Source organism: Agrilus planipennis, unplaced genomic scaffold, assembly GCF_000699045.2.
Source record: "Agrilus planipennis isolate EAB-ADULT unplaced genomic scaffold, Apla_2.0 scaffold15, whole genome shotgun sequence".
NCBI lineage: Eukaryota > Metazoa > Arthropoda > Insecta > Coleoptera > Buprestidae > Agrilus > Agrilus planipennis.
In genome coordinates this window covers 293,886-317,536 of record NW_020438871.1, presented here as the reverse complement: position 1 = coordinate 317,536, position 23,651 = coordinate 293,886, and the positions used below count along the sequence as shown (strand labels likewise).

The window sequence follows — 23,651 nt, the reverse complement described above, 5'->3', positions numbered from 1 at the left end:
AAAACAAATAGTGTTATATTTATTAAATAATCAGATATTAAGATATTACATTTTCGGGGTTTAGCAATAACGGATTTAGATGCATCGCTGGGTTCACTAGGACCAGCTTTGTTGACAGCGACAATGCGGAATTCATATTCATGACCCTCATCTACGTCGTCCACTCTTCCATTTGTCTTATTACCAGGTACAACAGCTGCATCAACCCAACCACGACTTGCTTTATCTCTCTTTTGGATGATATACTTTTCAATCGGTGCACCACCATCGTCACTTGGCGGAGTCCATTGCAGTTCAACGAAATCTTTGTCCCAGTCTTTGATTTCTGGACGACCTGGTTTTCCTGGTTCGTCTGCATTAAGAAAAAGAATAAAGGAATTAGAAGATATTTTCTTAACTTATGTTGCATCTTACCAAATGGATTCTTGGCCACAATTGGTTTATCTGTTTCTAATGCATCAGATTCACCTTCCTTGTTGACCGCCTTCACTCTAAATTTATAGGGCTTTCCTTCCTGGAGACCTGTGATGTTGGCCTCTGGTTCGGTACTTCTGGCACAAGGAACCCATTGTCCTGTAAGAGGATCAAGTTTTTCTATTTCGTAATATTCTATCGGAGTGCCTCCGTCATCTTCGGGTTTCTTCCATTTAAGTTTACAGCCGTGTTTATGCACATCAGATACATCTAGTGGACCCTGTGGATTAGAAGGTTTGCCAAGAACTAAAATATCAATGTCGGCGGTATCTTCGCCCACTGAGTTTTTGGCAGTTATGGTATATTTTCCAGATTGTACCCGTTTAGCGCGTGAAACGAAGAATTTGGTATTATAATCGATATTATCGATTTTGATTTCCTCGCTCGATACAATCTCTTTGCCCTCGAAATACCACGTTACAGTTGGTGGAGGTTCGCCTTTTACGTCAACGTCTAAACTGATTACCAAACCTGCTTTTACAGTTAGTGGCTTCAAGTTCTTTCTGTCGATCAAAGGTTTTACTAAAAATTAAAAATGATTATACTCGTATCTAGTATCCCTGGAACATGCGTTTATTATACTTACAGAATCTAGGTTTGGCAGTATGCCAGTTAGTTTGCTCTGATGGTTCAGATTGTCCGGCTTTATTAACGGCACGCACGCGAAATTTGTACTGATTTCCTTCCTCTAATTTGGGTATAGTTCCTTGCGTTGTTGGACCAACTTCTGCAGCTTTAACAAATTGGCCGGTAAATTTGTCCATAACTTCAAGTATGTAACCAGTAATTGGAGCACCACCATCTCTGATTGGCGCTTCCCATTTAAGTTTAACTGAATGTTCGTCATAATCGATGATCTCTGGAAGACCAGGTGGAGCAGGAATATCATATGGGTTCTTTGCAACGATAGACGCATCAGTTTCCAGTGGTTCAGATTCTCCTTCTTCATTTACAGCTTTTACTCGGAAGTTGTACTTGTGATTGGGTTCGAGACCGGTGATATCGGCGAAAGTTTTGTCGGGTTCTACAAATCCTGCAGGTAACCATCTGCCAGTTGCTTCATCTTGTTTTTCAATTACGTAACCGGAAATTGGTAAACCGCCATCATCTTTGGGTTTGTCCCATTTGAGTTTGCATCCTTCTTTATGAACGTCGCTTACTTGAAGTGGTCCTTCAGGTTTGCCAGGTTTATCAAGCACTATGACTTCAACGGGAGCTTCGTCGAAACCAGAATCATTTTCAGCTCTAATAGTGTATGTGCCTGTGTTTTTGCGAGTAGTATTAGTTAGTGTTAATTTAGTATTGTAGTCTTCGTTTTCTATCTTGGTACTTGGTCCTTGTTCCAAAGGTTTGCCAGCAAAACTCCATGTGATGGTTGGTGGTGGTTCTCCTTTAACATCCACATCGAATTTGACAATTTGTCCTGCCCTAACTTTGACGGTATGCAGTTTGTCGCGGTTAATCAACGGTTTCACTGAAAAGCCATACGTTAAGTAAGAATACCAATTAGTAAAACCTATAATGAGTCTTACGATGTCTATGTTTGGCTACGTGTTGCCCTGTTGCGTCCGATGGTTCTCCAGGTCCAGCCTTATTCACTGCCCTCACTCGGAACTGATATGTGTTACCTTCTTTAAGACCAGGTACTGTAGCTTCAGTATCGGGAGTCTGAAAAATACGGTAGGTGCCGAATTAAAAAACTATTGAGTTATGTTGCCCGTTTATTTTTATTACATCAGTACTGTGAATTTCATCCCAGGTGGTGGAGAATTTTTCTTTCTTTTCAATGACGTATCCAGTAATTGGCGCGCCACCGGTACTCTTGGGGGCGGTCCATTTTAGGTTTACATGATTTGGACCCCAGTCGACAATCTCGGGGGTACCAGGTTTGCCTGGTATATCTATAAGGAAAGAATAAGCATCGTGGTGATTTAATTTTGACATTGCGTAAATCGTATTCAGTACCGTAAGGATTTTTGGCAACAATTGTTCCGTCAGATTCTAGGGGTTCGGATTCCCCTTCTTCATTAACAGCCTTGACTCTGAATTGATATTCGTGACCTTCTTGAAGTCCTTTAACATCCATTTCAGGTTCCGTGGTTCTACCGACAGGAACCCAACGGCCTGTATTTTTATCAAGTTTTTCGACAACGTACGCTGAAATGGGCTTGCCACCGTCATCCTCTGGCTTGTCCCATTTGAGTTTGCATCCATTTTTAGTTACGTCAGATACCTTCAAAGGTCCCTTCGGTTTAGAAGGCGAAGCTGAAAGCAGCAGAAACGTAACGAACGGAGGACCGATGGTTTTTTGATATTATCTTACAAAGAACTGTAACTTCAACCTCTGCCTCGTCTTCACCGTGTTCGTTTACTGCCTTTATTTTATATACTCCAGTATTTTTGCGGACGGAATTAGTTATATTTAATTTGGTATTATAATCAACATTGATAATTTCAATATTGTCTTCGGATTTAAGTTCTTTTTCAACATGGTACCATGTAATCGTCGGTGGTGGTTCTCCCCTGACATTTACGTCATACTTTATAGGTTTGCCCGCTCGGACAATAATAGGCTTCAAATTTGTGCGGTCAATTCTTGGCTTCACTAAAATGAATGTTTTATTATTATTTTTTGTTTTTCTACACTGTTGCTCGATGTTGATTATCGCGGTTGCAGCCTTCCTACATTGAAGTACATAAATATAGACGCAATGAGACGTTTTCATATTCTTTTTATTTTTGTTAATTTTCTTTTTAATATTCATATCCACAAGTAATTGCGTGAATATAATAATAAAAGTAGAGTTAATAATAAACAAATTTGCTCGACATTATTTCTTACCATGTTCGTAATGGTACCGTTAAAAATGATAAGTGCATGTGCTACATGTTGTTTTTGGCCACATTCTGAAATTTGTAAGTTTATCCAACAAATAAAGTGGCTAGAGAAAAATAAAGCAAAGCAAAAAGCACGTGTGTGAAATAAAGAAGCAAAAAATTCAAATTCATTTGATAACAATAAAAGTTAACGACTATTGTACGTTAGGTACTGATTAAGCTTCAAATACAAATAAATCTTAAGCTTGAAATTAGGCTAAGATTACGTAATAGTGCGACACTTTTGGCCAAAACCTTTGCAGCACACATTAGATAACAAAAAAATCAGCAGTAAAGATGAAAAAGAATACGTATAAAATATTTCAAGTTGAATCTGTTCACTTCCCAATACATATTGGAATTTACCATGTAAATAATGTGATAGGTATTATAAAGACCTACACGCGTGTAAAATTACAAATAAGTATATGAATATTTGTGGATTCATATACTTCGTAATAATAATAGACGCACGTGTAGGGGTTGTGTGTAAATGTGTTTTGTGTTATTTGTATACATACGTGCTCTGTGTTTGATTATCTGCAATTTAGAGGCGTCCGAAGGTGGCGAAGGGCCGGCTTTGTTAACAGCAATTACTCGGAATTGGTACTCTCCGCGTTCTTTCAGATCCTCTACTCTGGCTTCCAGTTGATTTCCTGGAACTTCGATGGCCTTCTCCCAGTCTGGTTTATATCTATCTTTCTTTTCGATAATGTATTTTTCAATAGGAGCTCCACCGTCGCTCTGGGGTGGAGTCCATTTCAGATCGACTCCCTTGTTGTCGTAGTCCACAATTTCGGGCGTTCCAGGTTTCAGCGGCTCGTCGTATGGATTCTTTGCAATTATGCTCCTATCGGATTCTAGTGGCTCAGAATCTCCCTCGTTGTTGATAGCAGTTACTCTGAATTTATATTCGGAACCCGGGTTTAATCCGGTTATTTCGAACTCTGGTTTATCAATGTCACCAGGGACCTTTCCAACACGGACCCATTTGCCAGTGGCAAGGTCCAATTTCTCGATCTCGTATTCCTTAATAGGAGATCCACCGTCGTCCAATGGTTTTTTCCAAGCTACTTTAGCTTTCGTGTCTGTCACACCAGATATCTCGAGAGGACCTTCCGGACTGCCTGGTTTTCCCAAAACCGTCAGTTCAACGGTCTCAGTGTCTTTTCCGTTGCAATTTTCGGCAATCAGTGTGTATTTTCCAGTGTCTTTGCGTTGCGCGTTTATGAGAGTAAAGTCAGTGTGATAGTCTACATTTTCAATTTTTATGCGATCGGAATTAGTAAGTGGTATATCGTCACGCCAAATCCATTTAACCGTTGGTGGAGGTTCACCAGTTATGTCGACGGACCACTTGTGGGTCCGACCAGCTTTTATTATAATGGATTTGAACGTTTCACGTTCGATGCGTGGTTTTACTAAAAATACAAATATTGATGATGCAAAAAACATCTTTTCAAAAAACAAAACAAAAATAGCTATTTTCTGCTGCAAAATTAAAAAGCGTCGTTGTTTTTCAGACAATAACAAAACAAAAATTAAAACAAAAAAAAAAAGATTTAAGCATTTCCGTGTATAATAGTTTTAATTGTTTTATTATATAAATTTTTATATCCGCCTTTACATTTGCAAAGCTGTATTCTGTTGCCTTTAAATGAAACATATACTTACGGTTTCTGTGTTTGCAAATGTGATTGTCTGTTGGCTCTGAAGGTTCACTCTTTCCTGCCTTGTTAACCGCTATTATCCTGAATTGGTATACCATTTTTTCCTTTAAACCTTCAACCTTTCCTTCAGGAGTACTGTCCTTTGTTTTAGTTATTTCCGTCCAGTCTGCGGCAAATTTATCTTTGATTTCAATAACGTAATGTAAAATTGGGCGGCCTCCGTCACTTTCGGGAGGAGCCCATTTGAGAGTGACGCTTTTATTATCGTAATCAATAATATCTGGTTTGCCAGGACGACCTGGTTCATCGTAAGGATTCTTAGCAATGATCGGCTCATCGATTTCTAAAGGTTCCGATTCACCTTCCTTGTTTTTAGCTTTGACTCTAAATTTGTATTTTTTCTTAGGGGTCAGATTCTTGAATGTAAATTTCTCGTCGTTCGGTCCGACTTCTCCGGCCGGAACCCAACGTCCTGTGTCCATATCCATCTTTTCCAACACGTAACCTTCTAGATCGGAACCGCCAAAATCGTCCGGCTTCTTCCACGAAACGGTTACATGGTCGGCACGGACCTCGTCCGCTTTAAGAGGACCCTTAGGAGGCGTAGGTTTGTCTAGTACAACAACATCGGCAGATTTTTCGCAAACTCCAGAACTGTTCTTCAATATAAGCGTATATTTGCCACTGTCTCCCCTAACAGCACGACGTACTGTGAGAACAGTATTTTTCTCATATTTGTCAATTGTTATTCTCTGTTCTGAATCCTCTGCCAATTCTGTTTTGTCCCTCTTCCAAACAACCTCAGGTTCAGGTTCACCTCCGTATTTAATGTCGTACTTTATTGTTTGTCCTTTTTTGATAATAAGATTGATAAGGTCATCTCCGATGATGTATGGTTTTACGAAACGGCTCTTTGCGATAATTGGTTTCGTAGCGTCACTAGGTTCTCCCTGGCCACCCTTATTCACGGCTCTTATACGGAATTCGTACTGGTTATTTTCTTTCAATCCAGGAACCGTTGCTGAGAATTTATCGGCAGGAACCTCTAGAGCTTTAGTCCAGTCCGTTCCGAATTTGTCTTTTAATTCAATTACGTATCCAGTAATTGGCGCGCCGCCATCACTGTCAGGTTTATCCCACTTAAGGTCTGCATGGTCTTTATCCCAATCAGTAACTTCAACATTCTTAGGTTTACCTGGTTCATCCCAGGGATCCTTGGCAAGGACTGCACTTCCAAACAAGGCAGGTTCACTGCTTCCCAATTTATTGACGGCACGAATTCTGAATTTGTACTGCTTTTTCGGTACCAAATTCTCTACTTTAAATGACGTCGGTTTGCCAACGGGCACTTCCCCCACGTTATCCCAACCAGCTGAAAGAAATTTTTGGTTTGTTCATAAGGTACAAATGACACGAATAGAAATTATTTACATTTCAAGCTCATATCTAATCTTTCAATCACATAATGTTGAAGAGGTGATCCGCCATCGTCTTTTGGCGGTTTCCATTCCACAACGCAGGAATTCTGATAAACGTCTTTGACATTGACATCTTGCGGTGGTGATGGCACGTCTTGCATAATAATTTTGACATCCTTCACACTTTCGCCTTGGCTATTTGCCAGTTTAATTTGGTATGGACCAGACAACTCTCTGGCTGGCTTCTTAATTTTGAAGGTGATTTTGTCCTGACCAACGACCACTTCACAATCTTTAGCAGGCAAGGGCTTTCCATCCTTAACCAGTTTAGCTTCTATAGGCGTTGTTTTGGTTCCATCAACTGCAATAATATTTAGGATAATAAATAATTATACAAAAAGGTATGCTCAAAACAGACTTTTGTAAGGAACCTCTACGATGAGTGGTTTATCAATTGGCCCTTCGAACGTATCGGGACAATCTATAATCGGTTTCGTTTCTCCTTTTTTGACTGTGAGAGCCATGGTAGAACTGAGTTTTCCGGATTCGCAAGTAATTTCACCAGTATCGGTTAATTCCAGTTTATTAAATATTAACTGATGTTTGCCACCGCCCAGGTTTTTAATTTCCACCCTGTCAGAAGTTTCGATGGGGTTTCCGTTAAACTTCCAATCGGCTGGAGCTGTTTGATCTTGAAGTTCCACTTCGAGAACAAGTCTGTCCCTTTCAATCGCATCGGTATCTTTAAGTTTCTTATTGAAGCGATTAAGATCTGAAACGAAATAAAATAAGTTACAAAGTCTGTCTTTAAAATTATCTGCAGTAATGTAGTAATTGTAACTCACAGTTGACCACAATTTCTGCTTCAGTTTTGTCAGCATTGGTGACGCAGGAGTACATTCCCGCATCCGTAATTTTGGCATCTTTTATGACCAATTTCCGCTTACGGCCATCTTTTGTAATTTTGAATCTTTTATCTTCTTTGGGCTTAATTTCCTGGTCTCCCTTAAACCATTTGACATCGCCACTTGCATCATCTAGTTCGCAAGCTAGCACAATATCTTCTTTTTCTACGACTTGTTGATGTTTCAATACTTTGACGAATTTGTAAGGGTACTCAACTATTTTAACAGTTGTCTGTGTTCGTTCTGTTTGTTTTTCCAATTTGCATGAATATTCGCCGGCATCTTCGAAGACGCAATCGTGGATTACTAAGCGACAATTTCCAGATAAGTCTTTTGAGATGCTATATTTGTCGCTTTCTTCCAACTTGGTTTTGTCTTTGTACCATCCAACAATGGCAAGGCTGTTGTTTACTTGACATTCCATGGTAACTTCGTGTTTTGTATAACCGCTGTAGCTTTTCTTCAGTTGTTTCGTGAACGCATAGGATGGATCAGGCTCTTCTACTGTCAAAAAACCGGTACATGAAACCCCTCCTATTTCTATCGTGTATTTTCCCGTGTCTTCCACTTTTGGATTGTTGATGATAAGCTGATACAGATCTCCTTCATTTTTGATCTTGTATTTGCTTCCAGGGAATAGTTCCTGTGAAAGGAAGGATGCATTGGTTTAGTGTAAATATTATGAGGTTTTCTTTGTTACACTTACATCTTTTCTGAATAACCATTTTGGTTTGCAGTTTGGCTTAGAGAATCCAGCCTCGAATACGACCTTCTTGTCTCGTCCTTCTTTCGCAAATTGATCTATAAGCGGTTTCAAAAATGTTTCTTGTTTCTGAAAGGAAACAATTAAAGTTAATAACGGCCGATATAATAAGAACGTCTAGCACCATACACAACGAGTGTAAGTAACAATGCAAGATCAAAAATCAAATAATCTTCTTAAAAAGACGTTTTCTCAAAAATTGTTGGTGACGCCTGTTCAAAAGAGAAAAACAAAAATCGGAAAACGAATACCCTTTGCGAAAAATGCGACCACAGGGGAAAAAATGAGAAAATTCTGTAAAATCTCAAAACGACGGAACTCGTTTTTTTAAACATGCATAAAGCAGACAACATCGATTTTTGGGAAAAGGGGGGTCTGTACTCTCACATTGAGTGAGTATTAACCAACTATATGAGTATATACACGCATATGTATATATACAAAAGAGAGGGAAATAAATACAACAATAACGAAAGATGAATTGACATATAGCAACAACATTGACATTAATTTGAAGGGTTTCGTTACATCCAACCTCCTTCTTTTGGAACGGTTGCAGAACAGGCCAATCGGGTATTATTTCGGCTAAAGAACGTCTCCTCGAGCTAGCTGGTGTCTATAAAGAAAAATTTAAGAGCTGTGGTAAAATTTCGTTGCGCTACTAAATATTTCACGGTTAATTTATTTACGAAATGGCACCTAGTTGCCAGTAAAAAAAACGTCATTCATTGAATTTAAGCCAAATATGAAAAACTGCCAAGGAAAGCCGTTATGATTCATAAAGCGCAGTTCTTAATATAGAACACGTTGTACCTGTTTCAATGGAAAATGAGTAATTAATAGATACAAAAATCATTGTTTGTTGGTACCTATAAGTTAATATTAGAAAATAAGGACTTTTAAGGAATTACATAATAACTATTTTTTGTTAATAGAATTGCCAACCTTTTCAACTTTCTTGAGTTGCGGTAATTCTTTCTCGACTTCTTTAAGTTCACCCCAGTCAGGATCGCCCTTATCTTTGTCCCATTTGGCGTACCGTCGTTTTTTCAGCATTGCTCTGAAGTCCATGCCGCTGGAGTCTGTGAAATTTATAATTTTAGTAAAATTTTACATTGAAATTTTTCCGCCGTCATACCAGAAACGTATAGCATCATCTCGGCGGTGTCTTCGCCGTGAATGTTGGACACCACGCATCGGTATTGTCCTTCATCGTTTGGTTTTACTTTTCTGATACATAATGTGATAGTGTTGGTTTCACCATCGGTTATATATTTGAATCGACCTCCTTCGATAATTTCTGTCATACCCTTGTAGAATTTAAATGTAGGGGCTGGATTTCCTTCAACCCCTACTGTTATGTATCCCGTTTCCGATTCAACGGCTGAATAGCTTTCAAGAACATCTATGATGGTCGGTGGCCCACCGGATCCGGTGGGCTTTAGCGGCGTCGATGGTTTGTCCTCCAGCTCGGCAAGACTTGGTCTACGCACGTCTGTACTACGTCGACGGCTCTAATTAATAAACAGTAAATTAGTTTTCAAACAATCATTTTTTTTATCGAAGAACCACATTAGAACAAAAAGAACGCGGTGTGTGATGATGATGATGGACAAGACGAAAAACATCGTTAGAAAACGTACACAAATCCATAAAAAACATCAAAAACGAAAGTTCAACTTTTGTCTATCAGTGTATAGAAAAGCTCATGCAAGATATTGTGTTCTTTTTTATTATATTATCCAGTACGAACGGTACCTATTGGACAAAAAAATTATGGTTTGATTTTATTACGAGAAGAGAGAAAGATAATTCAAAACAATAAATTGTTAAATAAGAAAGGTGTAGATAATGTCGAGTGCAGAATTAAATAAAAGAACCTTTTCTAGTAAAGAATAAGAAACACACAAGAAAGATAGCATTGCATGTACGTATGTATTATTAAATCACACTGAAAAAATTAAAGACCTTTTGGACTATTGGTTTTCGGGATTGTTAGCCATCGTCGTTTCACCGAGGACCAACAAATCCAAAAACTAATACCACATCGGACAACGGTCATTAAAGGCCATTTGTTTAGTGATACTCAATGATGTAGGTAAATAGCAAAGTATTTCTCGAGTTGTTTGTATCTATTTTTGTAAATCCAAAAATCCCTGTTCTTGTGTAGAAAATCGTTAAGAATTGGAATAGTTTTGAGATTTACATAAAGCTGCGATAAACCTGTACTTTTAGGCAGTAGGTGGTAGGTTTGTATTTAGTATTATTTTTTGCGCTACTTGTTGTTTAGATATACGTATATGTAAGTGTAAATTTAAACTATTATTCGATAGATAGAGATAAGTATTATTTACAAATTTTTAGGACAAATCCAAAACAAATTCGTAATTTACCACTATCATTCACAAAGTTTAGCACAGACCAAATTTTAACACATTTCGTTTATGTTACAAATAAATCTAGTCTATAATTGAATCTAGACAAGGTTAGATACAAACATGTATATTTTCTTATTAATCACATTTTTTTCTACACTACTTTGAACCAGTCTAACCTTATCGTTGTCTTGAATTTCACCCGGTCGCCGACCTCTTTGCTTTACCCCCAAAATAAAAATAATATAAGTTAAGAAGAAAACAAAACCTTAAGGATATAATTCGTGACGATACCAAAACTCTTTACATTTCGACTAATTAAAATTTTTTCCTTACAAATTCGGTATCATCACCTGTTGTAGATAGTTTGTAGAGAAATTGTGAAAATTATATAAAGAAAACCTACGTTGTAGTTCATGACGATACTAAAAGTTATTAAATTGTGGTTTAAGTTTTCGGTATCATCACTTTGTTCATTATTATGCTTCATAGACAAATAAAATGTAGATAGTTTATAGAGAAATTGTGTTGCTTTTTACTTGCCTTAAAATTATGTAAAGCTATGACGTGCATCATACTTGCGTTTATTATTAGAAGCAAGAAAAGGTAAAAATTAGGCAAATAAGGGCCAATACAGGTATACTAATAAGGCAGAGGTAAGTTTACCTTTTTGTCGTCCAAAACCTCCCCAGGACGCAACTTCCTGTTATCCTACAGGAAAAATGCATTTACTTAGGAAAAGGAAACCAAACATCTCCAAAAAGCGATTAAATTTCAACGATACATTTACTACTTTTACTTAAAAAAAAAATCCTTTTACTGCATTACTTGTTGTTAATTTATTTTTCACATGATAAAACAGAAATACCTCGTCGGCAATGATAATGCTGGCTCTGCGACCTATCTCTTCGGGAGGGATCAAAGATCCTCTTCGTCCTAGTAACGGTACAGCTCCCGGTGCTAGCGAACCTTTTCTAGAGTCAGGCTGCGGGCTCTTTTCCCTGATAACTTCGATTTTAGGCGCTTCGGGTTTTTTAATTTCTGGAAGACTCGGTTTGTCCTAAGATTTATATATATATATATATATATAGGTAGAGTGCGGAATTTCTAACTCGCAATAATCAACTGAAAGCTGGTAGCATTTAAGTAAGACTGCGGCATATAACAGAAAGACGACGGATTATTTGTAACTTTTGAGCCAAAACTGATTAGCTATTAAGAGCGTATTGCGAATGAAAGGATTAGTCATAAGGTGCCAAGAGCTAATTATTTATTGAATCTCTCACCTTCGAGAGTTGTGTTTTTTCGATTCCTCTGAAATCTACGGGAGGATGTTTTTCGAATTTCTCGAGTTCCGGGCGCTCATAATCCGGGATTTCTTCCCACGGTTCTTTTCCGCTTTCTTTTTTTGTCGTCGTTTTCGACTTTGTAGCTTCCGATGCTTTCTTTAATGTTGTTTTCTATCAAAGACACCCAAAAATAAACACATCTACTACTTTTCAACGATACCAATTCACTTAAGCGCAAAATAATTGTATTATGCAATTTTTATTTCGAAAAAATACCACAAAATTGTCCAGAGGTTTAGGCCTATATACTGCCACTCTTATTAAAAAAAAAAACAAAAAACATTTCACACGCCACCAAAAATTTTCAAATTATATAATAACCATATTTTGCGCTTTATCCTGGTTAAAAAAAAAAAAACGATAATTGGAATATTTAGAATCAGATCCTTGTAGCAGAAACGCATTGGTTGAACCGATTATATACAACGGGGGTGCCAAAAAGGGCAAATGGATCAACTTAATTGTAAGTTAATCGGGAAAAATAGGATTTGAAGACATTGCGACTTAGCGCAGTCAATTCCACTTGTTTTATTTTTGTTAATTTGGTGCATAGGTGCGTCCTTATTATTTAACTATGTACAATATTTACATAATACTGTCGTGCTAAATGTGCCTTTTTAGGTGAAGCAGCTGTATATACAAAGCCTTTAAATATGTACATAAGTATAATCATATTAGGTATATGCCTGATAGAGAAAGTAGGTAGAAAAAAGACGTATATACAAAGATACAGGAAATAGAGAAAAACACAATCACTAAAAGTTAAGAGAGTTGAAAGAAGAAAGAGAAGAGTGATTAAAAGAAGAAGAAACGTCGAAGGAAAGAGGCTGTGTGTACCAGATAGTTCGTTTACAAAAATCAAGTATTTGTACTTTTCAGTACGTAATAAACGGTGAAGATTAAAGGGCATAAGAAAAATTAAAAACAAAAAATGCGAAGTTGCTGAAGCAACTAACACAGGAAAAAATATATTTGCATAATTTAAAATACGCTCATGGTTGAATCACGAAATACATTTAAATAATGAAACACAAACGATAAGTAGAAGTTGCAACAAATTCTAATAGGCAAATCGGTAAATTAGGTAAACTGATGTTCTGATAGACTGAATGGAGGAACATAAATAGGCTCAAAGATCAGAACATTTCCGTATTTAGTCGCTTTCTTAATATTGCTTTCAAAATTTAAGGTTGTTCTGTCTTATTTACTACGTATTCTTTATTTATCAATTATCCGAATAAAAATGACCAGATTCTTACTTATTTCTGAATATTACACTACAAAAACAAAGATTTTAAAAGTTAATCTTTTAAAATTTGCTATTAATTGTTTCTTATATTATGTAGAATGCGAATTCGATTGTTGTTTAAAAATATTTGTCTTTATGAATTGTTATTTAATACTATTTCTTATTATCAGATTTTATTGTAAAACACAAAATTTTATAATCCATCACCAAGTACCGCGAATGGTCCGTATCAGGCGAAATTCTAAAATTTGTATTACGTTAGAGCTAAGGCCTCCACACACGGCATGGCAGACCGGAATGAGTACGGAATACCCTATCGTATTCTGATCCAGGCCTGAACACATTTAGACAAGGAGCTGGTGTCAAATTTTGTTCTCCGATTTAATAAAGCATGCCTTTTTGGGGGTTGATAATTTACCTCATGATAAGAAAGATAAGGAAGAAAAAATTATGTTTTTTCCACTATGACTGAAAAGCGTGCATCGGACAAGAATCTTTTTATCTTTCTTATCAAGGGGTACATTATCTATTCCAAAAAAGGCATGTGTCACTAATTCCCGGTCTAGTTCCATTGAAAGTAAGTTAAAACAACTTTTACTCCTTGTCAGTGCGGTATAATTTCAGTTAAAATGATGATAGTATAGAATAGAGAGAAATAAAGTTAGAGAAGAATAGTTGAAGTAAACGTATAGGAGATAGAAATAGAAGTAGAAGATAGGAGAAAAAATCCCTCATATTTTGTAGAACACAGCCGCTTTTACCTTTAAATCTACTAATTCAAGATGGGCTTGTTGTACTTGTTTTTGTTCCTTTACCACGGGTTTTAGTTGTATGCCTATAAAGCTTTCTGCTTTGATTGATTTTCGAGGGGCGAAACGCTTATCTTGTGTATTATCATCCACGTTTGGCTACAGTAAAATTGCATATAAGGTTTAAGAGATAAATATGTGTCGACTGCTACATAAAACTAACAATCGCATCAACTACGTCAAGTTTTGGCGAAAATGAGTCTTTTCGATATTAAAACTTACCTTTAGTTTCACCGATTCTGGCCCTTCGTTCTGTTTCGATACGAAAGACGAATCACAAGGGGCAGACGAACAATGACAAGACGGAAAAAACATGGAAAAGAAATATTATAGTGAATTAACTGATCGAATTTCATCCTAAAGATAGAGTGAAATTGTTTCAAAATCTTTTAATGAGTCATAATAAAAAAAAGATATTAAACAACTATAGAAAGCACATTCTGTTAAAAGCTTTAAGAAGTGTAAGAAAAGTTAAGAGTGGCTAGTGTAAAAGAGTAAGGGTGCTTGAGAGGTGGGTTATTTTTTTATTAAAATGCTTCGTGTAGTAAAAATAATTTATCGGATGTTATATAGTTTATTTCTTCTCGAATGTTGTCAATTATTTTAATAAATACATGTAAGTATTTGAAAAAATGGTTAAACGTTGCATAGAAGAAGAAAAAGTGTGCATTTCACAAAAAAAGCACTTGTTATGCAAAATATGGTAGTTTGTTGCATTAAAAATATCTAATTCCTTGTGATGTACCTTTTCTTTTTCCTGGGGTACAACAATTTTAGGGGTTCTTTCTGTTGATGCTTTTTGTTGTGGTGTTTCAGTTTTTTTAGCGGTTGCTTCTGATTTATCTACTGGTGTAAGTTTTTTAAGGGATTCTACTTCGGGTACTTCAGAAACGGACGGTTTTTTAACAGGTTCCGGTTCAGATTTCTTTACCGGTTCGGGTTCAGGTTTCTTTACTGTTTCCGGCTTTTTAGGTTCCGGTTTCTTTACGGGTTCAGGTTTCTTTACGGGTTCGGGTTCAGGTTTCTTTACGGGTTCCGGCTCCGGTTTCTTTACGGGTTCCTGTTTCTTAGGTTCTGGTTCTTTAGCTTTCGGTTCCGGTGCTTTAGCTTTCGGTTCCGGTTCCTTAGCTTTCGGTTCTGGTTCCTTAGCTTTTGGTTCTGGTTCTTTAGCTTTGGGTGACGGTTCTTTTTCAACAGGTTTCTCTTCTGTCTTTTTAGTAGTTACCGTTTTCGTTTTTGTTTCGTCGGTAATTAGAGACTTCTTACGAGTTTCTGTACCTTTTGGTTTTAATTCGTCAGTAGGTTTATCGAGTAATGACTTCTTACGTGTTTTTGCGACATCAATATTGTTTGTTTCATCTGCAGGTGTTTGTGGCTATGTTTGAGAAAATAGTTTGTTGAATTTTGTGTGTTTTTTTTTAAGTTTTAGTAACAACACAAACATATATGACAAACAATTGAAATACTTACCACTTCAGGAGTGGATTTAAGGGGTTTCTTTTCTGGAACGCCCTGTAAAGTGGATAATGTTACGAATAAGTAATGTTTTTCAAGTTGAGCGATAAAAATAAAGCCGTTTTCGCGCACGTTATAACTTTTGATTACCTTTTTCTTTTCATCTGACACAGAAGTGCGTCTACTTTGTACTGTAGTCGTTTCTTCCTGTATTTCTTGAACTGTAGAGGATCTCCTACTTCCTGCTTTACTTCCTCCATCCTGAATTATCTAAAATTATGGTTAGCTTACTTTAAATACACAAAATAGGCGGGTCCGAGCGTTTATTTACCTTTTCTTCGGTTTTTACCACGGAACTTCTTCGCGATTCAACTTTGGTTTCCTTTGCCTGTCATTGAACAATTGAAAAAGTGTTTAAACATGCACTTGGGTTTATAAAAAACATACGTCTCACCTTTTGAACTGAAGCTCTTCGTTCTTCCTTACCACCAATATTATTAACCAGTTTTTCTTCTTTCTACGGTAATTAAAAAACACGTACGTTTACAAACAATTAAACGTCACATGAACATTTTATATGCATAATACGTACCGGTTTCTCAGGAGCTTTCTTTTCAGGTTCTTTCTTGTCCTTTTCAACGGTCTTCTTTACCTCTTCCTTTTAAATTGAAATTCAACATTTATTTATTGATTCACAAACATTTATTCATTGTTATTAATAATAATAATAATACGTACCTTTTTAGCAACTTCTTCTATTGTCTCTGTCTTTTTAACTGGTTTCTTCTCTTCTTCTTTCTAAAGTTAAAGTGTCATTTGATAAAAAAATGTGTATTTCCAGGCGCATAATTACAGTGTATTAATAAATGTCACTCACCTTTTTCTCCACTGTTGTTTTTACGTCTTTCTTTTCTTCCACGTGCTTTTCTTCTGTCTTTTTGACCTTTGTCTTTTCCTCTTTCTTTTAGACAAACAGAATAATATATGACAATACAGTAACAATTACATGATAACAATACAAGTTACCTTCGCTTCGGTCTCTTTCTTCTCTTCAGTCTTCTTTTGGGTCACTTCCTCTTTCTTTTTCTCTTCCTCCTTCTTTAATATACACAAAAGACATTACACAGTGACATGTTACAAAAAGAAAACCTCATATACAAACAATAGTAAACAATTTTACCTTAATTTCAACCTTCTTTTCCACCTTTTTCTCTTCTTCCTTCTTTTTCACTTGTTTCTTCTTCTCTTCGACGATTTCTTCCACTTTTTCTTCCTCCTAGAAGCGAATACTAAATTAACATTTGTTTGTATGTTTATTAAACGAAACACATAAATAATTATTTTGTCAAATTCACTCAAAATGAAAACGTGTTATTTGTAAGGTGTTATCACCATGTTGTATAAGTGTACCTTGTGATTTTCTTCTTTGTGTGAAATAGATATCGACTCTTCCGTTTTCTCGTCGATTTCTTCTTCGTCTTCTTCGACCACTTGCTCTTCCTCTGACACTTCCTCTTTCTCTTTCGGTTTCTTTAAGAGCGTTCATTGTGTTAATTGTTTTTTGTATTAGGTATAAATGTGTCATTATTCAAAATATTTTTGAATAGATACAGTAATGTGAGGGATATGTAACAAAAAAGTTTTAAGAGTGAAACTTCTATAGCAAGTGTAATAGGAATAGCAAAAAGTTGACGTTCATGCATTCGCTGGTTAGGTTAGGCTAGGTGTTGATGAGTTATAGAAGTTTCACTTCAACAGTGTACCCATATGAGCCCATAATATCAATTTAAATTTGTTTACAGTTACTTACTTCTTTCTTTTCTATTACTTCCAGCAAAGCTGACGTTTCGGCTTCTCCAAATTCGTTTTTGACAACAACTTTGTAAGTACCTTTCAATGATTTTTGACACTTTTGTATATAAAGATGGGCAGTAGTGCCGTCAAAGGTCATCTTAAAATCGCTCGATTCCTTAATGACCGTGTTATTTTGGTACCATGTTACGATACATGTCTGGTCGAATGTTTGCAAAGAAGTAATAAAACTGACAGATTTTCCTTCTTCGATTGTCTTGAAAGAATATAAGAAAATGTGTTAAAAGATGTATTGCATATTGGACTTTTTTTTTATTAAACTTACGACATTTGTGAGTTTGCTGATTTTGGGTTTTTCTCCTTTCGGTTTTTCTTCGGGGGGAAGTTCGGTGACTTCAACGCTCTGTGATGTAGCTTCACCCTTTTCGTTTCGGGCGACGAGTTTGTAAAAACCTTTATCCTCTTTCTTGACATCGGATATTTCCAATTTGACGTTGAATTCACCCTAATAGTCACATATATTTATAGATTTATTAAATATCATCTAATTAGTTTTAACTTACGTCATTGACTTGATCGACTTGAACTTTGTGTCTTGATCCTTCATTAATGACTTCCTCCTCTTTGAACCAAGTGCAATCTGGAGCAAATTTGCTCTGAACTTTACATTCTACGATAATAACTCGTTTCTTGATTATCTTAGTCACTCTCGGTTTTTCTTTGATTACAGGTATAATTTCAATGTTTAATGTGAGATTGGCGTTTAGTTCGCCGAGTTCGTTCTTTATGTTACATTTGTACAATCCGGAATCGTCGATTCCTGGATCGCTCAATTCGAGTTTGATGTAGTAAACAGATTCTTCGACTTGTTCGACAGATATCTTTATTTTGCTCGATTCTTTAACTTCCTTGCCCTCTCTATACCATACTATGGTAGGTTTAGGGTCAGCGCGGACTTTACAATCCATTATGACTAGTTTTCCTCCTTGGTGTGAGGTAATTCTGGGTTTTTCGACAAAAGTAGGTCCTTCCCCTTCTGGTTCCGGTTCAGCTTCTATGTTTAGATTCAAATTGGCATTGCTCTCTCCATATTCGTTCTTGACGTGGCACCTGTAGGTTCCACCGTCAGGTGCTGTAGGATCCTAGGGTGTAAGATTTTAGTTGTTGTTGACAGTTGTTTTTGTAAAATTGAAATATCTAACCGAAATTTCTAAAATAAGTTCATATACGTCCTCTTCGACATCGACTACGTTTAAAGCAATTTTCTTGGACTCTTTGACGACCGTGGTACCTCTGTACCAAGTGACCTCGGGTTTCGGTTTGGCTTTGCATTTGCATTTCATGGTGATAAGAGTGCCGTCGTCGTTAGGTATAATTTTGGGTTTTTCGGTGAAAGAGGGCGCAAATCCTGCGGCATCCTCTCCGCCTGTGAATAAAATTTGATTAGGAATAAAAATAGTAGATGAGATACGATTTGTTTTTGTTTAAGGCCATGCTCATGCAAACAATAATTAAGTCGTGAGATCGTTTGTTGTAGGAGGGCTGCAAACGATTATAGGAAGGACGTCACTGTATCGTGCGAGAAATAAAGGTCGATCATAATACCTTGGAAGTTGAGAGAAATATTGGCATTACTTTCACCAAAGTTATTGAACGCGTTACAGCGGTAGTTTCCACCGTCTTCGCGAGTGGGATTTGTAATTTCTAAAGTTAAGATATAAGTGTCTTTCCCTGTAGATTTTCTTAACATACGAATTCGTTTACTATCGGCAATAACAATATCTCCATGAAACCAAGTGATATCGGGCGCAGGATTTGCTTCTAACAAACACTGCATTACGAGTACGTCTCCTTCTTGATGAATGGTCGGTTTTTTAGGGAATCTTGGCGGTTTCCCATCGGGAATTCTACGAAAAATACATCAAGTCAATGGAGGGACGTGGCTAGATGAACTGAACTCTTAGATAATAACTCTTACTTTGGCTTATCGTCACCCTCGAAATTAAGATTAATAGTCGATGTTCCAGAGCCGTATTTGTTTTTACCAACAACACGGTATTCGCCTCTGTCGTTATTTTCGACATTATCGATCTCTAAGCGCGCCATATAGTATAAAGTTTGGTCTATGTGAACGGACATTGCATAACGACCTCCTTCGTTAACCTCTTTATTACCATGATACCTGCGATCCATTTAGTTTTTATTCGATAAATGTTTCGACTTTGGGTAAAACGTACAAAATACGTACCAGGTAAAAGATGGCGGAGGATCTCCAACGCATCTGCATTCAAACGTTATCCTTCCCCCATCATCCGATTGTCTTATGACCGGCCTTTCTGTGAACGTAGGTTTGATTCCCTGTTCTGGAACTGGTGCTTCGTCGCCTGTTGGTTGTAGAAATTTCCTAAATGGCTGTCTCTTTCAACCATTACCTTACAAGACAGCCATCAACACTCGTACAACGTACAATAATTTATTTTTTTTTTTTTTTTTTAAAAGCTCAGCTTTTAATTCGCCCTAACAGTGTTAAAAATAGATATAATGCTGAAATAAACGGGTCACATTTGCAAGAACATGGCCTTCCAAAATAGTTGAAGTACGAATCGCAACTTTGCAGAAAAATTATAAAAGTAAAAACTAAACAAATCAGTACAGAGGAGGAGAAGTGCTGTTAAAAACTTATGTACAAGCTTAAAAAAGATAACAAGGCTAATCTTTCAACTATTCACACACTCGCACACTTCGAACATCAGTTATAGAGAAACTGTCCGCAAAGTTCCTTCTCGCGTGTGGCGAATGCTCGATCTGTCACAAGAGGGAAATGCTCGTTTTGCAAATGTGTAAAAGGAAAAAAGGAACTTTGTAGACCGATTACTATTTGTTAACAAAACATTAGATTAAAAGCTGAGCCGGTATATTAGACGCAGTTAGTCCATTGCACGAGTGCTGACTTACTTGTCCACTGGCAGCTATCTTTTTCTATTGTATTTCGAAAAATTTTGCAAATTTGTCAACAATTTTTTCAAATTAAAAGATGGTAAATAGTAAAAAGTATTTTTTTTGTCCAGCAACTGCTTCCGGTAGCAAAAGCTTTTTTCACTATGGCAACAAATTGTTGTTAAAAAAGCTGAAATTGAAAGCTTTGCTTCGAGTTATTATATAAAAAAAAGTTAATTATTAAATTAATTTATAACCAAAAGCTGGTCCTTCGCTATCTCGAAGATTTTTGTACGATCAACAGTGGTCATTTTAGCAGTAACTGGCCATTAAATCATTTCAATAGTAAAGATAAAACTAATATGAACACAACAAATATAAATATAAACAATTTAATGAACGACGTTTCTTATTCTAGTAGCAGTCCTTCAATTTATACAACACTTAAAAAAGCTCAACAACCCTCGTCGGAATAAATATCGGCACTTAAAGTGAAATTGCTTACTATTAGGTAACCGAGTAAATTGAAGGGCTCTTGCTGATGGTAGTTCTTGTTTGGATCTTTATTATTGAAACGTTTATTTACATAAATATATGAAATGGTGAAGGACGTTTATGGATAATCAAAAAAGAAGCGGAAGCTTCAATAGGTACACGGAGAAGAACCACTTACTGTCAAAATTTAAACTTATTGTCGCGTTACTTTCTCCTAATTCGTTTTTCGCAGTAACTTTGTATTTCCCAGCATCTTCAACAGTTACATTCTTTATTTCTAAAGTTGCGAAATACGAATGGCCATCTTTGTCTATCCTTAACTGTAATTGGAAAAGAAAAAACAAAATGACTTTGGCTTCCCGTAGAAGAACGTAACTTTTGTTATTTGTTTGGTAATCTTATCTTTTAACTGAAACACTTTGAGAAACTTTCTTTTTATTAATAGTGGATAATATTTAATATTAATATGAAAATTTATCCACTACAAATTAATGAAGAAAAATTGTTGCTGCCGGCCCCTCTCGTAGCTTATTGGTATATAAAGCCAAAGGTCTCGAAGATTTCTCATTAATTTGTAATGGATAAAAGTTAAATTAAATTAATTTTCACATTAATATTATATTTTATCTGTTAATAATGTATCATTTTCGTTTGTTTTTCCCACTGCTCAGGATCATATTTAATAGTGGATAAAAACTGTTCTCTTTTTTCTTTTATTCTTCGTTTCGTCTTTTAATGGTGTTAGTGCGTATGTGTATGAACAGTGGCAACATTGTTCCCCTATATATTCCGTACCTTGTGCCTTGAAGATTCTTTAACAGGGTTAGTGTTATGAAACCAAGTGACAACAGGTTTTGGATCGGCTTGAATTCGACATTCAAAAAGCAGTCTTTTACCATCTTCTTCCTGTCTAATGGTAGGCTTTTTTGCAAACGTTGGAGCAAGGCCATCAATTTGTCTGAAAAGTTAGACGAATTTTCTTCTACTTTATTTATTATTTATTAAAGGTAAAGCTATCGCGAATATCTCCGTGGATGACTTTGTAGTATGTATAAAAACAATAGATAGGTACTTGATTAAAATGAAATTAAATTCAATGGCGTAAACTAAAATTATTTACGAATCTATTTTCGCTTAGCAAACGTAGCAGTTTGGCTGTTTGTTATTTAAGATTGTTTATGTAACACGTCAAACGCACTTGTAGCGCTTAGAAATTGTGCCTTTTGCCAAAAATATGGAGAGTTGAAAAATATTTGTTTTCAGCTGTGCACCAAAATCATGCCTGTGAGATAATTCTAATGAACCTGAAACTGAATATGACGCAAACGTCACAGCCAGGCTAACGTGTTCAAATTTTGGCAAATACTTTTCATTTATGTGGGCCGAATCAAACGGTGTAGACTTACACTTCTGATGCAATCGAATTCTCTATCTATATTTTTTACTTACTTTTCTCTAGGTTCGTCCATTGCTGTAAAAGAAATAGGCATCTTTTAAAATCGTCGCTTTCTAATTATTTTCTAAAAGATACTTCTATTCATCTTATCTTTCGTTTTTTCAACGAGATCGGGTTTGTAGAGGGCATTATGCTCTTGGTCAGTAATTTATCGAAACCACCAAACGTGGATTAGTCTTCATCAGCACGCCTAAGTATTAGATGTTAGTTTCGATAAACGATCGACCAAATCGAAGTTTTGTTACGTATGATTTACAAAGTCTTGTTCTGATTTGTAGATGGATAGAAGTAGTGTCGATAAAAAACGTCGATGAAAGCGAAACTTACGACTAAAATTAAGATTAATTGATGCGGCCACTTCGCCCATTTTATTTTTTGCCTTGACCTTGTAAAGGCCGGCGTCAGTTTCGATAACATCGTCCAGTTCTAAAACCACCAAGAATTTGTTGGTTCCTATCGACTGGATTTTGAAATTGGTTCGCGTATCCTCGTGCAATTCCTCATCGCTGCGAAACCATTGTATATCAGGTTTTGGTGCAGACAGCAACTGACATTCGAAGATGAGCTTGTTGCCATCGTCCTCCTGCCGAAGCTGCGGCTTCTGAGTAAAACTGGGAGCGAAATCTTCTGCCACCCCCATTTTTATTTTTTATCCCGGCAACATGGACGATTTACTTAGCCCTGCGAATTTTAAAGATAAAATTATAACTTTCTTCTCAATTTAACTGCCCATCACGATCTACAGATTCGTCTCGATCTGTGTTTTATCAAGTGTGCAACATCTTATAAACATCAACCCAAAAATAGACATTCTCGAAATACGTGAATCTTGATTTCGTTGAAATATTTTTGAGCGGTGCGAATTTTAAATCTTTGATTGAATTACATTTTCATTTTATTCCGGAAAATAATCACACGAAAATAGAATACGAATAGCTTTGTTATTTCTAAAATAGTCAGTTACAATGTCCTTCGCCAAATTTAGAGTAAAAATAACTCTGTTTCATCAAGTGTTCCTAACATTGCGTTGGAGCACATGTCAACAGATCTTATTTCTTTGTCAAATGCATTCTGACCTGCAAACCTAAACATCTTTTGAGGCCAACCCGGCTAACCTACATTCAAGCTAAATAAAATAAATTCCTGCCAGAATATTTTAGAAGAGCGCAGCTAAAGTAAATCATTGGATTTGGACGACGTTCCTACGCTCAATGCGGACGGACATTAAGACAGAGCTTTTTTACTGGATGCATTGGAGATTCAAGTCTGAAAGTACTGCTAGAAGAAGAGAAGAGAGGAAGAACAACGATAGCAACAGTCAATTTGTTTAACTTTTAAGTTTATCCAAATTTTCTTATTGTCGGAAAAATGAGATCTTTATGAAAACCATACACTTATCACTGCACCACCGAGAAGAAGTAAATTGTCTAAACTTACTTCTCTGATGTAGATGAAGAAAAGACACTTCACCACGGTCACTTCACCCACTTCACTTTTTCGTATGCACACTGAGGCGGTGTATCGAAGTACAGCGCGCTTCGAGTCGTTCGAACTACTCTAGAATTGCTCCCTGGCAGTCTTAAGCACTAACTAGAGATTCTTGTGGC

At 36.5% G+C, this 23,651-nt stretch overlaps 1 protein-coding gene across 5 annotated transcripts in view; it reads right to left on the bottom strand.

The window, feature by feature from the left end:
* The window catches only part of LOC108735226 (twitchin), a 41,893-nt gene extending 18,242 nt beyond the window's left edge, over positions 1–23,651 (bottom strand). Inside the window, exons 1-40 of one of the 5 annotated variants that reach the window (XM_018467071.1) lie at positions 23,482–23,651; positions 22,372–22,725; positions 22,038–22,059; positions 21,384–21,546; positions 20,767–20,908; positions 19,405–19,540; positions 19,135–19,338; positions 18,762–19,063; positions 18,359–18,582; positions 17,720–18,298; positions 17,482–17,661; positions 17,155–17,412; positions 16,549–16,617; positions 16,359–16,442; positions 16,222–16,299; positions 15,676–15,726; positions 15,495–15,614; positions 15,360–15,401; positions 14,635–15,264; positions 14,112–14,141; positions 13,842–13,988; positions 11,769–11,942; positions 11,351–11,542; positions 11,149–11,193; positions 10,662–10,703; positions 9,246–9,621; positions 9,053–9,189; positions 8,051–8,176; positions 7,285–7,987; positions 6,858–7,211; positions 6,453–6,800; positions 5,026–6,393; positions 3,873–4,772; positions 2,798–3,079; positions 2,440–2,739; positions 2,209–2,375; positions 2,007–2,142; positions 1,061–1,948; positions 415–996; positions 50–352 (exon numbers count right to left, since the gene is read on the bottom strand). In XM_018467071.1, the coding sequence (XP_018322573.1) occupies positions 50–352; positions 415–996; positions 1,061–1,948; positions 2,007–2,142; positions 2,209–2,375; positions 2,440–2,739; positions 2,798–3,079; positions 3,873–4,772; positions 5,026–6,393; positions 6,453–6,800; positions 6,858–7,211; positions 7,285–7,987; positions 8,051–8,176; positions 9,053–9,189; positions 9,246–9,621; positions 10,662–10,703; positions 11,149–11,193; positions 11,351–11,542; positions 11,769–11,942; positions 13,842–13,988; positions 14,112–14,141; positions 14,635–15,264; positions 15,360–15,401; positions 15,495–15,614; positions 15,676–15,726; positions 16,222–16,299; positions 16,359–16,442; positions 16,549–16,617; positions 17,155–17,412; positions 17,482–17,661; positions 17,720–18,298; positions 18,359–18,582; positions 18,762–19,063; positions 19,135–19,338; positions 19,405–19,540; positions 20,767–20,908; positions 21,384–21,546; positions 22,038–22,059; positions 22,372–22,684 (11,197 nt within the window). In that variant the 5' untranslated portion in view covers positions 22,685–22,725; positions 23,482–23,651. Of the gene's footprint in view, positions 1–49; positions 353–414; positions 997–1,060; positions 1,949–2,006; positions 2,143–2,208; positions 2,376–2,439; positions 2,740–2,797; positions 3,080–3,872; positions 4,773–5,025; positions 6,394–6,452; positions 6,801–6,857; positions 7,212–7,284; positions 7,988–8,050; positions 8,177–9,052; positions 9,190–9,245; positions 9,622–10,661; positions 10,704–11,148; positions 11,194–11,350; positions 11,543–11,768; positions 11,943–13,841; positions 13,989–14,111; positions 14,142–14,634; positions 15,265–15,359; positions 15,402–15,494; positions 15,615–15,675; positions 15,727–16,221; positions 16,300–16,358; positions 16,443–16,524; positions 16,621–16,754; positions 16,875–17,154; positions 17,413–17,481; positions 17,662–17,719; positions 18,299–18,358; positions 18,583–18,761; positions 19,064–19,134; positions 19,339–19,404; positions 19,541–20,766; positions 20,909–21,383; positions 21,547–22,037; positions 22,060–22,371; positions 22,726–23,481 lie in introns of all 5 variants that reach the window. The other 4 variants (XM_025977693.1, XM_025977700.1, XM_025977707.1 and 1 more) reach the window with 4 other exon arrangements.